General features: G+C 48.3%; 8 protein-coding genes across 8 annotated transcripts; 3 read left to right on the top strand and 5 right to left on the bottom strand.

Annotated features, from left to right (window-relative positions):
- Window positions 1–227: 227 nt before the first annotated feature.
- ANOM_008512 (SET domain-containing protein) lies at window positions 228–2175 on the bottom strand (the record flags this gene model as incomplete). The annotated part of the gene is made up of 2 exons (XM_015553768.1): window positions 228–2003; window positions 2065–2175. 2 exons carry the CDS (start codon window positions 2173–2175, stop codon window positions 228–230), a joined length of 1887 nt encoding a protein of 628 aa, XP_015403689.1.
- Window positions 2176–2674: 499 nt separating this feature from the next.
- ANOM_008513 (uncharacterized protein) lies at window positions 2675–5330 on the top strand (the record flags this gene model as incomplete). Its single annotated transcript, XM_015553769.1, has 7 exons — window positions 2675–2716; window positions 2781–2865; window positions 2937–3161; window positions 3215–3279; window positions 4671–5074; window positions 5134–5250; window positions 5321–5330. The coding sequence occupies exons 1-7, from the start codon at window positions 2702–2704 to the stop codon at window positions 5328–5330; spliced, it is 921 nt and encodes a 306-aa protein (XP_015403688.1). The 5' UTR covers window positions 2675–2701.
- ANOM_008514 (DNA-directed RNA polymerase II core subunit RPB9) lies at window positions 3339–4157 on the bottom strand (the record flags this gene model as incomplete). The annotated part of the gene is made up of 4 exons (XM_015553770.1): window positions 3339–3503; window positions 3558–3647; window positions 3846–4017; window positions 4078–4157. 4 exons carry the CDS (start codon window positions 4155–4157, stop codon window positions 3459–3461), a joined length of 387 nt encoding a protein of 128 aa, XP_015403691.1. The 3' UTR covers window positions 3339–3458.
- A 1578-nt stretch (window positions 5331–6908) lies between the features above and the next one.
- ANOM_008515 (uncharacterized protein) lies at window positions 6909–7571 on the bottom strand (the record flags this gene model as incomplete). The annotated part of the gene is made up of 1 exon (XM_015553771.1): window positions 6909–7571. The coding sequence occupies one exon, from the start codon at window positions 7569–7571 to the stop codon at window positions 6909–6911; it is 663 nt and encodes a 220-aa protein (XP_015403690.1).
- Window positions 7572–8708: 1137 nt separating this feature from the next.
- On the bottom strand, window positions 8709–11541 carry ANOM_008516 (uncharacterized protein; the record flags this gene model as incomplete). Its single annotated transcript, XM_015553772.1, has 5 exons — window positions 8709–8766; window positions 8822–8991; window positions 9046–9816; window positions 9870–11159; window positions 11221–11541. The coding sequence occupies 5 exons, from the start codon at window positions 11539–11541 to the stop codon at window positions 8709–8711; spliced, it is 2610 nt and encodes an 869-aa protein (XP_015403693.1).
- A 353-nt stretch (window positions 11542–11894) lies between these two features.
- Window positions 11895–12790, top strand: ANOM_008517 (nuclear cap-binding protein subunit CBC2). The gene is made up of 5 exons (XM_015553773.1): window positions 11895–11966; window positions 12042–12139; window positions 12202–12246; window positions 12302–12493; window positions 12550–12790. Exons 1-5 carry the CDS (start codon window positions 11901–11903, stop codon window positions 12680–12682), a joined length of 534 nt encoding a protein of 177 aa, XP_015403692.1. The 5' UTR covers window positions 11895–11900; the 3' UTR covers window positions 12683–12790.
- A 52-nt stretch (window positions 12791–12842) lies between these two features.
- Window positions 12843–13733, bottom strand: ANOM_008518 (pyridoxal 5'-phosphate synthase glutaminase subunit PdxT; the record flags this gene model as incomplete). Its single annotated transcript, XM_015553774.1, has 2 exons — window positions 12843–13428; window positions 13486–13733. The coding sequence occupies 2 exons, from the start codon at window positions 13731–13733 to the stop codon at window positions 12843–12845; spliced, it is 834 nt and encodes a 277-aa protein (XP_015403698.1).
- A 408-nt stretch (window positions 13734–14141) lies between these two features.
- ANOM_008519 (4'-phosphopantetheinyl transferase family protein) lies at window positions 14142–15173 on the top strand (the record flags this gene model as incomplete). The annotated part of the gene is made up of 1 exon (XM_015553775.1): window positions 14142–15173. One exon carries the CDS (start codon window positions 14142–14144, stop codon window positions 15171–15173), a length of 1032 nt encoding a protein of 343 aa, XP_015403697.1.
- Window positions 15174–15358: the final 185 nt, after the last annotated feature.

Raw genomic sequence — 15358 nt, forward strand, 5'->3', positions numbered from 1 at the left:
TTAAAAAAAAGAAGATAAGGGAGATCTATACATCATAACCAGAAGAAGCAACTGGCAAAGGGAAAAGGAAGAGAAAAGAAAAAAGGGTCATCTAACCGTCCCAACAAGTCCTATCAATCGCACCATGCCCAGGTATAAATCAAACGCCAACTGCAATGTAAAGAGGTACCCGAAACTCCTGCTCAGCATCCAGCCCTTGCCTATTAATCGATTACACATCATCATCATTACATGGTCATCCGGAGTGAACGAGTCCGTCTCCTGCTCGCTCTAGTGTTGCGCCGGTCATCGCACGCTTCACTGTCGTCGGTCTCTGTTCGTGGCTCAAGTAATTCAGGGGTGGGCGTGACGCCGAAACTGACCCCACGATCTTTGCGAGAGACGCGAGCTTCTTCATCCGGGTACAAGAACCTGTGAACAGTCCGATGATCCATCACTCGCTCCTCCTCATCCATTGAGCCCTCTTTATCCGTCTTTGGCCAGCGGAAACCGTATAGCATAGAATGACGCTCGCAGCGGGGACACTCTCGCCGAGTGAGATATGAATTCTGCTGTACAAACCAAACATTACAAGTATGGCAGTCTACCCATCGATCGTAGGCTTGGGCAAGCAACTTGGAAGTTTTCGTGTAGTCACCAGGGACCCGAACACGGTTCGACTCTTCCTCCACCGATGGGACAACGCCATGCTTCCAACGAGAACCCCTCGACCTCTTCGGCTTCTGGGGAGTGTCAATTAAATCGGACAACTCTGACAACGTGTCGTTGTCAGTTCCCGGTAGGTGTCGGTCGCTGTGGGACTGGCCTGTGACTGAAAGTGTAAGATGAGTTGCTGTCGTCGATGCTGATTCAGGGAGGGAAGTCTCCACCGTTTCCTCCACCTTGATCTTGACATCACCCATTGAGGTTGGTGTGGTTGACGTTGACGAGCGTTGTGACTCGTCGACCTCGAGCGAAGTAGAGGAGTCACAGTCAGTAGCAGGCACTTGAGTGGCTTCGGCAGCAGAACCGCTTGCAGGTACAATAGCATCCTTGGTTATACTTGCGGCTCCTGTGGTTTCTAGCACAATTGAAGTCTCTGCTTGGGGCGGTGGATTGTCCGACCCCGAACCAACAGAAGGAGCAAAATCTGCGAGCGATACTGCTGATCGTAATTTAGAGCTCTGTCGTGTAAATTTACTCCTCTTCCTAGGAGTGCTCGAGGGTGAGATATCGGAATCACTATCCAAATGGTGCTTGCGCTTTCTGGGTGAAAGTAGGCAGTCGTTGGACATCGCTTCATCGTTTAGAGCTGGAGTGGACGCTTTGCTTGACTCTTCCTCGGAGTCAACATGAGACGCCCAGCCATTGCGGACTGCCCGTTCGCATGTAAGGCAAAGACACTCGCAATTGTCGATACCGAAGTAATCGCCGCCGTATGAAACGGTGATCTCTTCTCCAATGTAGATATCTCGAGTGGCAACAACTTGCATACCCTCCGATCCCCGTGTCACCAATCGGCCATTGGCATTGCAGTCATGGTTGGCAAAGCGAGCGGGTCCGAGAAAAAACGACGGCGTTTTTCTCCGACTAGACATGACTATGCTGAAATCCTTCCGCTTCAGATCCAATTCTTGCTCTTCTTCGCGGGTCATGGGAACAAGCGTCCCACTAAGGTACTTGATCTCCTGGCCCTGTTTGATGAATTTCCTGGCACAGATGGCCGCCTCATGTTCGGTAATCGTGTAGCGATTGGTCGTGGTAACTTCGAAGGGCGAGTCAGGGAGATACATTTGGATGTACTTGCGCAGATGCCGGCGAAACCATTCCTTTTCGCGGTCACTGGGCAGCCTGGCCAAGTATTTCTTCATACCTGACATTGCTAGCAATTGCTTTTCTGCTTTCGCAGCGTCCTTGGCAACAATGACATCGTGAAGGAGAATACGAGCCACATCATCCTCATGTATCCCTCTCACGGGAATATATTTCGTTCGGTTTTTGCGGGTATTGGTCCAGAAATATGCCTGCGATATGGACCATGTTAGTTACAATCCAAGAAGAGTGTCTCTGAGTAAGATGGCGTACCCGGTCAACCAGCGCATCCGTCGCGACATCGTCATAGCTGGCCAACTTTGCAAGAGTCAGACGGTCGCGACGCTCCACAGAGGGACTGTCTCTTGCTTTCGACGATGGCATGTTAATCTGCAAGATCACAAATTTCCCATGTGAAGAATGTTTGTGGTGTGGTGAAAATTTTGTTTTAATTGGTGGGTGTTAAAATGATGTTGGCTCTATGTCAAAGGAGGAACACAGTAGGAAAAGCGGGAATACTATTAACACCAAGGGGGGGTTGACTTTCGAAAAGAGCGTGATAGTGAAACAATTATTAGAAAGGATAAGAAAAATCCAATTCAACAGGCATAATGGAAAGGAAGAAAAGGAACCCCTAGGGGAAGTTAGCGCGCACGAGTGGGAAAGTGGGCGACTATCCAAGAGGCTCCAAGCACGACACACACGGCTGTGTTGCCCAGTTAATTAAATGAATCAATGCGACTTGAAATGAGTTGAAGGCCGCCCTCCTGCAGCAGCAGCGCCCCGTCCGCCGTCTGGGGTCGGTGGTCGGCAAAACCTTTCCGGCCCGGACGTGCTGGAAATCTTTCGGACGGATAAGTCTACCCTTTATCAGATACTTTGGCCGTTCCCCTCAGGGCATGCGATCAAGATGATTCAACTAAAGGTAAACCTGCGATTTTGTCCTCGTCCGAAATTCTGAACGCTCTTGGTTAACAATCACCCGCCAGACGATGCTGAATTGCATCGACAACTCCGGCGCCGCAGTTGTCGAGTGCGTGAATGTCCTGAAGAAGAAGCGGCCAGCCACAGTCGGTAGGTTCTAGATCTCCCTCAATTCTCCCTACCGATACAGCTCTAACGCCGATTGATGTGATGGGGATCAGGTGACCGAATCGTCGTGGTCGTTCAGAAACAGCGGAACTTTGGCCCCGAAAGCTCGACCAACAGTGGTATTGCAAACAAAGTCCGTCGCGGAGATATTCGTCATGCCGTCGTCGTCCGAGCGAAGAAGGAAATGCAGAGACCAGATGGATCTATTGTCAAGTTCGATGACAATGCCTGCGTGTTGATAAACAAGTCTGGAGACCCGATCGGAACAAGAATGAACGGTGAGTATCTGTATCCTGACGCCGCTATTGCCAGGTTCTGACCTAAATCCCAGGAGTTGTGGCTACGGAACTACGAGGAAAGCAATGGTCGAAAATTTTGTCGTTGGCACCGATGCATGTATAATATCCCTATGAAAGCGAAGCGTCTATTTACATAACTACTCTGTATCAATAGAATTATCCCTTGAAAAAAAAACTTGTTTTCTATTACTCGGACATCGCCGTAACTCCATAACCATGCTGAAAAGGACCAATAATGGGTATCGAAAACACGATGGTGACAAAAGACGTTCCAAATCATACGAAAACGTTGCCGCACGCGCAACAGACATAGTAAAGTTTCTGAAGGGTATATGTCAGTCACTCGTCAAAGATGTCAGTCGATGGATCTCTCACCATTCCGGTTTCCGCAGAACGCTGCTGAGACTGGAAAAAGACCGCTTCGGCTTCACCGCAGCTCGGGCAGAGCTTGTTCGACCGGGGAAGCTAGAACGAGAGAGAGCATGTTAGCCAGGGAAATCGCAAGATCACTTGAAATCTCTCCATGACACAAATTTGAGCCCTTTCTCAAAGCATTGGGAATCCCTCATAATCATCTTCGGACAACTCATCTTCAGAGGGCTGGCCGCAAGAAAAACAAGTGATCTCCTCCCCGCAATGAGCACAGAAACCTGGGAGACAAACCGTAGGATCAGATCCCACATCCTGAGTCACACCAGCTGTGTCTCCGACTTGACTGTTGAGCTTGTTTTGATAGACGCAGTATGAGCTTGCGGGCTCGCCGACATGGCAGGTTCGACACGTAAACATCAAACGGTTGTTGACGCGGTCTTCTTTCGGGTAAAGCAAGTTCGAGCTATAGCAGCGCAGTTAGCAAAATCGTCAATAGGAGAGGGTCAAGAAATGTAGCGCCTACCATTCGCGACAAAAACGAAAGTGGACCTGTTCATTTGACTTGCTATCGCCACCGGCGGAAGGAGATGGGCTGGCAGACATTTTTCTGAAAGCTGAGTATCCGACAAGAACTCGCGCAAATAGTTCGATGATAGGTTTTGAAAAGAGATTCGAAAGTAGTTGCAAATTTGAAGGGTTTTCACGCGTCCTATACAGAAATTTTGGTGGCGAAGATAGTGCCTGGTACTAAGAATAATTAATACCTGCGATGAAGTCCGAAGAAGGCCTACAGGGAAGTTGCACTAGTCCCGATCGGAGTGCACGGACACTGCCTTATTGATAGTGTTTGTATTGTTGGCGCTGTTTGCATGCTTTGTGCTGGTCCCTCATTTCCCCCGCAGTCTGTCCCGCAGGAGCTGCTGCCACGGCAATTATTACTTGCATTTATTCTTCGTATTTCCTACAATCCTGCATATCCTGAAAAAGCCCCTTGAATAAAGCTTGTAATTCTATACCACTCTTATCCTAAATCATCATGGTATGCTTTATCTCCTATCTACCTAACTCTCAATCATATCTAAAGCTCTATACTCATTTGAACTCGGCTTTTTCTAGGTTGAGACAGGTCTTCCGGCCGGGTGGGAGGTCCGCCATTCTAACTCCAAGAACCTCCCTTACTATTTCAATCCCACGACAAAGGAATCTCGCTGGGAGCCTCCAGCAGGCACTGATACGGAGACGCTCAAGGTTTACATGGCCAACTACCATAGCGGGCCTACCAGTCGGCCTGATGGCACAGGTCATGGTGAAGGCAAAATCCGCTGCAGCCACCTTCTTGTCAAGCATAGGGAGAGCAGACGTCCCAGTAGCTGGAGAGAGTCTGAGATTACTCGGTCCAAGGAGGAGGCGATTGACATCCTTCGTGGCCATGAAGACCGCATCAAGTCGGGCGAGGTCAGCTTGGGAGATCTTGCGATGTCAGAATCAGACTGTAGCAGCGCCAGGAAGAGGGGTGATCTGTATGTGCATGCATTAGCATTCGTGGACGTGTTAAAATGTGGAATTAACATTATCATAGTGGCTTTTTTGGACGGGGAGAAATGCAGAAGGAATTCGAGGACGCTGCCTTTGCTCTACAGCCCGGTGAGGTCAGCGGAATCGTTGACACGGCTTCCGGTGTCCATCTCATTGAACGGTAAGCTGAATATATTTCTTGTTAATGCATTCGAATAAACTTGCTAACGGTTTTCATCTGTGACATGCAGCATTCAATAAATTTTGTGATCTCCTATTTCGATACCTAAGCATAAATACATCTAGAGAGAAGATCGATACCTGTATGATATACTTCTCTTTCCCCTTTAGCCGGGGACTATATACTACTGAGAAAGACACATCTGCTCATGATATTTTAAATCGGAGAGCGACTATTACTGACGGCCACATGCTGGCAGTCAAGAACTTCCTGCCTTTCAAGATTTTACGACCGCCACCAGCAGTAAATACACCCTAGTAAATTCAGACTTAGTGAATTAATTGGCCTTGGCTGTTGCATCTCACTGGGTGACAATGGTATCAATTACTAGTAACTTGAGATGAAGTCATTTACTATATAGTTAGCCCTCCCGCCGAGTCGACTTTGGATGGCACAGCGATGTATGCACGTTTATTAGCAAAGCCACATCTTTTAGTCTCCATGACAATTTAATTTCTGATAAATTAATCAATCTTGCAACTTTATGGTATATGTACTGCCGTCTTAAAGGACGTTTGTAGGTCCATTCACGAGAGCATTTGCATACTGCCAGTAGTATGTTGCCAAGCTAGGGCATGTTCTAGTCATGTGCTACAGTACTATTTATATACAGTGCCATAGATACCTAGTGCAAGCACAGTCAGAAAGGCTGGTGTATCGTATATATCTATCTCTGTGAATATGATCATATAGTATCTTTGAAGTAACTCGGTAGTAATCTGTTCGTATTATGTTCACCTACTCACGAGGATGTTGTTATTTAGCGAGTTTCGACATACTAGCGTTGGTATGCCGGTCTTCAAGACGATAGAAATAGTATGGAAAGAGATAAGAAAGAAAAGCACAATAGAAGCATGGCAATCACCTCGATAAGAAGCACTTTCGAAATGTAAAGGGGATACAGTAGGGGGGGGATTGGCCCTCCCTGTGTTTTGATCTTCCCAAAGAAGCGAGGGTATTTTATACTTACTGTACATAAATCGTCAGACTGTGGCGTGGACAAAGTACTAGAATTGAACAAATAGATTTTAAATTAGGTTTATAATACAACACACACTAATTGTTGCTGTTTGATAGTTCTATGTAAATTGCAGGCGAAGTAAAGCTGTATTGGAAAAACAAATTTGGCTATGTCTTATGCTTGCTTATGCAGCTTCAAAATATAAATAAGCGAGAATTAACACATCAACATCCAGCATGCATTTAATGATACATTATTACTTTTGCCTAAGATATTGCTAAAAACCTATACAATACAATTATAATATGTGTTGTTTCAAAGCAAAAATATCAAAGACTGTTCTTTCTGCTCGCACTCAGAACACCCTACCAATCCTATCAAAAGAATAGCAACCAAACAACGAGTTGACTACCTAGTCTGATCACAAGTATTTTTGCGATACAACCACCAGAATACCGAAAAGTCGGCCTTGTCCCCAAAAGAGCTAATCGCAGGGTATCATCCGACCAAAATCCCAATACTCAATACTGCATCTCCCAAGCGACGTGTAATCCAGACTAAAAAAAACACTCCTCTAGAACCCGAACCAAACAAGTGCCTGCAAGTGTAAAATTGGGCCAACTTCAAGCACACCGTATCAGAGACTGCTTTTGCTAGCAATGCCATGAGCAGGATTGGCCAACATATCCTCTGCTCCCTCCACGCATTCCAAGATCGCATCGTAGAGCTCATCGACAATCTCCTCCCAAGACGGGATGGCGAGGGCCGTAGCGCGAGACTCCCATTTCTGCATCTCGCCCAGAAAGTTGACACGCCAGAACTGATTCCACATTCTTTGTTCCACCTCGCTCAGGTTAGACTTAGCGGCTGTTGCTTCCACCGCGCGTTTGGCGTCATGCCACACCCGGAAAGGACCAGACATGAACGCATCTTGGTACTTGGCGAAGACTGCTTGATAGCTCTGGTACGCAGACTGATCGATGTGGAAGCAAAGAATGGCCGGGTCGAGCTTCTCGGTGGGAGCAAGCGTCGGGTTTCTCCAGTGGTAATCATGACGCCAGCTGAAAAGACGTAAGACAGACATCTGATGGCTGTAGTAGTTTCTGCTCGTGCGAGGGCACATCGCCTGATAGCGATTTGCCTGGCGGATTTCGATATACTCTAAATATCGAAAGGCCCGGCCAGCTATGAATCGCGCGCGATAGAATGCATCGCGCAGCGCTGTAGGTATGATTGTTACGAGGTGAGCGGGGATATCGAGGTTTTCTTTCTGGAATCCGTAGATGCGCACGGCTACCATGTTGCGTAGGATTCGGTCCACGTTTAGAGTATTGGAGACTCCTCAGTCTATGCTGAAATACGATGTTCAGTGGGAGAGAACATTTCAAATGAGGTGGGGTTGCTAGGAAGAGACCCAAGTTGGTGTATTCACTTTGGCAGCTACCTGCAGTCTGGACCCAGGCAGGTGCCATGGTTTTCCATCTGTCATCACCATGGTGCTGCCCTTTGACGGTCCATTGATGGCATGTGTATTCCGCCACCCCTTCAGTCACTTACTAGTAGTTGTCTAAGCCACCGCTTGACCATATCAGTCCCGTCATATGTAGTTCTTGCCTGTAGTCCTTATCGCTGTGCACGCTCAGATGTGTATCAGTAACTAACTGGCAGATACTCGTCCTCCTGCATAATATTCAAACTCTACTATACATGGAAAAAATTACCTTGCACGACATCGCATCGAACTATTAAGTCAATATTTGTCACGTTTCCGGCCAATCCATATCAGTACCATGTGTGAATGCTTGTCTTGCAAGTTCACACTCTGTGGCTGCATCTTCGACATGGGGTCTATCAACTGCAAGGAATTTCCCTGCTGCACAGGTCGAAAGTTAATACAAACAGAGGAATGCTGTATGTGTGAGGTCTGTTCGCGGAAAGAGGACATGGTGCTTCGACGGGCTGCCCTGGTAAGGAAGCTGGAGGCAAACGGGTTCAGGGCATCTGTGAAGTCCAACAGGATGTCAGAAGATGTGGCCAAAGAGAAATGTATAGAAGCAGATCTGAAAGACACCGAAGAAGCAAACGAATACTCCAGGAAAAAGAGTGGATCGTCTGTCCAGCTTGAGTGTGATGTGTCCAGAGAATGTGCCCCAGTTCTTTTTCGGAGGGGTGTAGAAAGATGCAGGGTCTGGTGAGAAGACCTTCGTTGCTTTGCGTGCCCTATCTTTCTTCGGATGGAAGAGAAGTATAGGTACAATGAATATTGGTGCTGTCTTACGATACTACCAAAAGAGACATACTATACAAGCTTCTTAGACCTGCAGACAAGAGAAAGAAACATCATGCTCGCAACTTAGTTGCTGGAGGTATTATCAACTATGAACTGCTGAACTGCTTAATCCCCAAAGACTTTGAAGTACTACATATTCATACTCTTTCATATACTGGCGTTCAATCGTTCCAAGCGTGACGAAATCGCTTCAATAACAGCAGACCTGGGTAGAATCATCAGTACAAGCTACGCAAACGTCCGACGGCAAGAAAACTTACTCTCGTTCCACCATTTTCATTGCATCTGCGATCTTGGCTCGCTGCAGTCTCTGGGGAACTCTAGGCTGAGCACCTCCAGGTGATGCCGGGCTGCCAGGCTCGGGTACTGGAGGAGCCTTCGCCGCTACAGACTTGGCCTCAGCCAAGAGGTCGGCTGCAATTTCCTTCACCTACAAGGCTTGTCAGCGTCATCGTGTAATACTCTTGATGGAAGAAAAACTCACAGTTTCAAGTCTCTCAGATAGCTGCTGGCCATTATCGCGGCCTTCCTGTTTCGAATCTCCAAACGATTCTGACAATGTCTCCACTTCCGATACCCAGGACTTCTCCTTCTCGCTAAGTGGTCTTCCACCGGACTTTAGAATCTTATTACGAATAGCCTCATATCGCTGCACAAGCTGGTCCTGTTTATCCTTTGCCGCTTGGAGTCTCTTATCCAACGCCTCGCCACTTCTGGAGTTTTCTTTTCGCTCCCCATCTTCACCAATTTCACTCGATACGCCCTTGATTCGCTCAGACACATCAGTGAGTTGCTTCAGTTGCTCCTGCATTTCTCCCTGCAGTCGTTCACACCGACGGAACAGGTCTGATGCTGCTCTCTCCAGGGCGTTGGTATGAGCAGACAGAATCCTATGAGCAGCAGCCACTAGGTCCAACGTCGCCGGGGACAGGCGAACTTGTTCCTTGAGAGTGTGTCGCTGGCGATGTGGAATATGTTTGTCGACGAAGAATTCCAGGGGAGAATCCGAGTAAAAGATGGCGGGAACCTGATAAGGCGGCCGGCGTGGTGGCAATACAGGAGAGCCAGGAACACGGGCATCCGGATTCATTTCTGTCAGTGATGGGAAAGAAACTTCAGGAGTATCCATGATAGCAGCATATGGATGAGAACCATGATAGGTCAGCAATAAGTAGCCGAGATCGTAATCATAATAGACCACCGAAGCGGGGAGATGGTCTGGTTGGTCTTTCGCAGTTTTATGGGCCTCGTCCGTCTGAAAAATGCGTTCTCTTAGAGACACAGTGCCCTCACAAAGAACCTCCAAACGGAAGCCCGAGCACTTGTGTCCTCGGACTGAAGTTCCGCCTCAAGTCTCTGCACCCATGAAGCAAGGGAGATAAACGTCACATTGTTCTCGGTAGTCACGAAGAAGTCATATCTCGAATGCACGTCTTTCGTAAAGGTAGGCCAGTTCTTCGACGATTGTTGTCCTTCCCTCATAGTGTCCAGCGATTCCACCAAGACTAGATCAGACGGCTCTGACAGTGGGGTCCTAAAGGCGTTCTTTCTAGCCCTAGGAAGCCACTGTCCCTCTACCCCATCAAGTTCAAGGCAAAGGTGAACTCTTCCACTCCCTGTAGAAAGACAAATAACTGTGGCCGACAGCCTGTCCTCTCCATTCTCCTCGAGCAAAAGCTCATCCTCCTCGCCCATCATGAGGGCATCGACGTCAACTTTGGCAGCAATAACGTGAAGATCGCAGAGGTCCAAGTCATCGACCTCATCTCCTGTATCAATACGGAAAGGTCCTTGCAGTCTGGGGATCGCACTGGGGTTGGCAGGGCGAGTAAGAATTTCCGAATCTGGACCCGTATGTGATTCGTAAACATGCAAGGGGTCTTGGTTATCAATTTCCGTCAACCACTCGTATTGTTGTCGGCAGGCAGTCAGCTCATCCTCAAAATCAGCGGGATCCTCCTCAAGAGCTGCCAGCTTTGGAACTATAGCCGCGGAGAGCGAAGGAACGGTAGTAGCTGGGGATCTCCATTTGGAGGGAAGTAGTGGGCAAAGGGCGTAAAGGTCGCCCGGTTTCATCGCAACCCACAAGGTCATCGGTGCCCAGGCGTCCTCCTTTTCACTCCCTGTGCCTCCAAAGCAAGCGGATGCGACTTCCATATCAACATAATCAGCAGAGAACCCTTTGTTCTTCCCAAAGCCGGAAGGCGAAAAGTCCTCGTCAGAAGAGGTGCCATCCACCAGCTTTCTCAGGTCGATCGCCAGTGTAGGACGGTCGAAAGACCATTGATTATTTCGGTCCAGCTCCCAGACCCGTACAGCGGCATCTATAGTGATGGTAACGATACATCCTCCAAGGTTGCTGTCCACCCCAAGCGGATGCCATAAAGCTGATACTACAGGTGACTCGGGTATCACGTGGGTTGTAGGCCCAAGCTGGTAGGTCTTCACACGAATGGGCGAGCTGTCAGTCCCAGACAAATGAGACGGATCCGGAAGCACAGCAATATGAACCGTATGGTCTGCAACGATAGCCAGAAAAGCGCCATTGGGGGAAGGTATGAGTTGGCGAATTTGTTCGTAAACCGGAACTGTCAAGACCTGATGGTTTGTCAGTCATATATTATAAAAGTAGCTAATTCCGCAACGTAATTTCCCATACTCTGTAGTGTACACTGTCGCTAGCATCCGACTTTCCTTCTGTGTCTTCTTTCTGATCGGGAGTGCCTTTCCTTGATCTTGTCTGCTGCTGCCATTCGTTCTTCAATCGCGTTAGGCTCGACCAACGGATCTGGTTGTCGACCACAGTAAACGCTTCGTTTCCTCTCCTTGCCAATATGCGATTTGGTCCAGCGTAGTCACTTTCTTGCCGAAGCTTGCCTGAGATATTCTCTGGAGCTTTCGGAGCTGTGCTTGAAAACAAGGCGGCTCCGGGAGAAGGGCGTGAGAGCCATGGAGGTGTGTAACTGATCACTTTCGGCATTGTTGAAGCATTTATTCCAAACAGAAGCTGAATTCGATGCTAAACTTCCATTCCCTGCCGGCGACAAGGCTATGAAATGTAGGAATGTCAGTGCTGGGGATAAAGGCGGGAGAATGCGCCAGTAACAAAACAGTGCCTGGGGAAATTTTGGTGGAAGTACACTAGACGACGGGTGCGCCAAGAACAGCGTAAGTTTCCGTGGACAAGCTCCAATGGTGAGCTTTCCTTGACTGCATCTCCAACAACCTCCTGCGCTCAACTTGCTCCTTCATTGTCTTCAGTTGTTCTTCTTCTTTGCCTATCCTAATCGTAACTCTTACCCAATTGTCATCAAATCACTATCTTTTTTTCCCTCCACAATGACCGTATCACCACGCAACACCGTGGATAGACTCGATCGGCCAAGCGCCTACTACCTGGGAAAGGTATAGCTTCATAGAGCCCTTCAATGGCAACCGACTGGTTCGCGAAAATCACTAATGTGTCTCGTATGTATCCAGAACAAGAAGCGCAAGTACAGCCAAGATGAACCGGAAAAGGTTCCAGAAGACCCATCGGACAACTTGAAAAATGCTACCACTCTTTATGTTGGTAATCTGTATGTCCCTTGCCTCGCAGACACCTCACCATTGGCCTCTCTTCATATACTAACTATAGTAGTTCTTTCTACACAACAGAGGAACAGATCCATGAACTCTTCTCAAAGTCAGATACCACGCAACGACCGTGCTGAAGTCCGCGTGCTAACTGATAGACTCAGATGCGGAGAGGTTAAACGACTTGTGATGGGGCTCGACCGATATACGAAGACCCCCTGTGGCTTCTGCTTCGTCGAGTATTATACACATCAAGATGCGTTGGATTGCTTGAAATACGTTGGCGGCACCAAGCTCGATGAGAGGATTATCCGGACGGACCTTGACCCTGGTTTCGAAGAAGGGAGACAATACGGGTATGTAGAGAGACTCTCAATTCTCAAAGGCAAAGCTGTTTCTGATATGATTGCAGTCGCGGTAAATCTGGTGGCCAGGTTCGCGATGAATACCGGGAAGAGTACGACCCAGGACGTGGCGGTTATGGGCGGGCTTATGCAGATGATCAGAGACAACGGGAAGAAGAAGAATACGGTAAGGGTAGGTAATCTTGATGGGTTTTGTCTGGTTGGCGCATGTACGGCGTTTGCATGCATTATATCTCTTTGATTTAGTAGAAGGAACGGCAGCAACAAAAGAATATTTACATCCGATACCCCATCTATCGACGAACCTTTCTATACAAAATCTTTCTATAATGCAAAGCATTCAATAACGTTGCTCTGTCCCCTTCCTCCTTTTCACGGACTCCTCCACTTGGCGCAGCCACCATGCATGTATCCGGGTGTCGCCAGTGAGCTCAGGATGGAAGCTCGTCCCGAAAACATTTCCCTGTTTGACAGCAATGATATCTCCAGCTTCTTTGTCTGCGTCGATGTTCCTCCCCTCACTAGCCAGTTTAGCGGCTCTGCCTGGAAGTGTGGCCAGCACTTCAACCTGCGTTGCGATTGCGTCCAGAGCCGCCTGACCTTTTGCGTGCTTTGAAGGCGCTACGACGGTCTCGTCTCTTTGAACTTCGCTTATTTGGATACCCTCTTCGTGTGGCAATATCTTCTCGACAACAGGTGCTCTGATGAAAACAGCTGGGAAAGAAGGCTGGTCTTTTCCGCAAGAGTTTAGGAATGGCAGGTCCAATGGCGCTTGGAAACTCTCAGTTTGCCGACCAAAGTGGTTTCTATTTACGCGCACATCTAAACCTCCGATAAGCTCTTGGCCGCCCTTCTTTGTCCGGTTGGCGGACTCAGCAAGCAAAATCAACCCGGCACAGGTTCCCCAAGTTGGCTTGCGATGGACCCTACCGAGGAGAAATGGTTAGTCTTGGGCAGCAGAGCAGGCTTTCTGGGGTACATACTTTACGAAATCTCTCAGGGGCTCTAGAAGATTGGACCTAGCTGCGACAAGAGAGATAGTAGTGCTCTCGCCACCAGGCAAGATAAGCGCATCGCATCTATCCAATTCCTGCGGGGTTCGCACTTCAATGAACTCCCATTGCGGTGAACTGTTGGTCTCTGTCGCTGAATCAGCTGCTGCCTGTTTCAGCAGCTGGACATGCTCGTAGAATGCGCCCTGCAAGGCGAGAACCCCAACGGTGATGCTCATTTCAATGCGGTATAATTCATAGAAAATGAGTCAAATGTTGGCCAGTTACGGCTTCTACATATAGCCGGAACAACATATATCCGAGCTATCTCCACGTGCTGCCCCGCATGATAAGACGTTCCTGCACGGTGATCAGTCTGGAAAACGTGACCTCAGCTTATTCTGAATGGAGACTTTATGAATCTGTTTCTAGTTGCATGTTCTGTGGAACAAGAGGACAATTCAGGTATTCGTTTATAACCATGGATTTATGATGGTGGCTGAGCTATTTTACTATTTACTCTACTCAATACTGTGTATACTCCATAAATAAACATTCCCCGCACCGAAATCAGTTTATCAACAAAAGCTGCTCTACATACGTCTCACCACCCCGCTTCATAATACTCCATATAATACGTCTTAAACATGCAACCATCACAGGATGAGTCCAACAATTCCATGGTACGGTGGTATATCGATACTCGGGGCCTAACAGCGACTACCTCATCGCTCCCTCTACTGGAAACACTCCAGCCATCAGACCAGGAGTCGGCCAAACGCTTCTATCACCTGAAAGACAAGCATATGTCCCTTGCGTCCAATCTCCTGAAATATCTGTTTATCCACCGAACATGTCGCATTCCATGGAACCAAATTACCATCAGCCGAACGCCAGCACCGCATCATCGACCGTACTTCAACCCTGCAGACATCACCCAAACTGCAGCTACAGACAAGCCGATTCCAAGCATTGAATTCAACGTCAGCCATCAAGCATCCCTGGTAGCTCTCGCAGGGACTATTCTGCCGCCACCAAGCAACAATGACTCGACTGCGCCTACCAATGTTATTACAAACCCCAATCCCACCTCTACACCCTCCTCATCCATACCCCAGGTAGGAATAGACATTACCTGCGTGGACGAGCGCCGCAACACCGCGCACACTAGACAAGCGTTAGAAGAGTTCGTCAGTATCTTCTCTGAAGTGTTCTCCCAGCGCGAGCTGGATACCATCAAAAGCCTGCATGGGGCACCTTCACATATCGGCAACGACGAGGACGGCCTTGTGGAATATGGGTTCCGGTTGTTCTACACTTACTGGGCGTTGAAAGAAGCATATATAAAGATGACAGGGGAGGCGTTATTGGCGCCGTGGTTGAAAGAATTGGTCTTCACGAACGTTGTTGCGCCGGAGCCCGCAGGCCGGGACTTGCAAACCTTGGGTGAGCCGTATACTGGGGTCAAAACATGGCTGTATGGAAAGGAGGTGGATGATGTGAGAGTTGAGGTCATTGCATTTGAGAAGAATTATCTTATTGCTACTGCAGCTAGAGGGGGTAGGATTGGGCGGGGAAGTGGAGGAGGTGGTGCAGATCCATGGCAGCAGTTGCAGAAGATTGACATTGAGGAAGATGTTAGACCTTGCGCAACGGGTGTTTGCCAATGCTTGAAGTAGCTCTTGTTTCGCCCCCTCTAACGTCGTGCCAAAATCCTACGTTTATATAAACATGCACGTAAGGTTTGAACAGCAAGTGGATATGTTCTATTGATCTGGTAGCCTACATACAGAATTGGTCCAGGATATACAGCGGGAGGAACCCCGGTAGTCCTGAACGGATGGCATTATATACACCTTGGGGG

Source organism: Aspergillus nomiae (genome assembly GCF_001204775.2).
Source record: "Aspergillus nomiae NRRL 13137 chromosome Unknown contig00317, whole genome shotgun sequence".
Lineage (NCBI taxonomy): Eukaryota > Fungi > Ascomycota > Eurotiomycetes > Eurotiales > Aspergillaceae > Aspergillus > Aspergillus nomiae.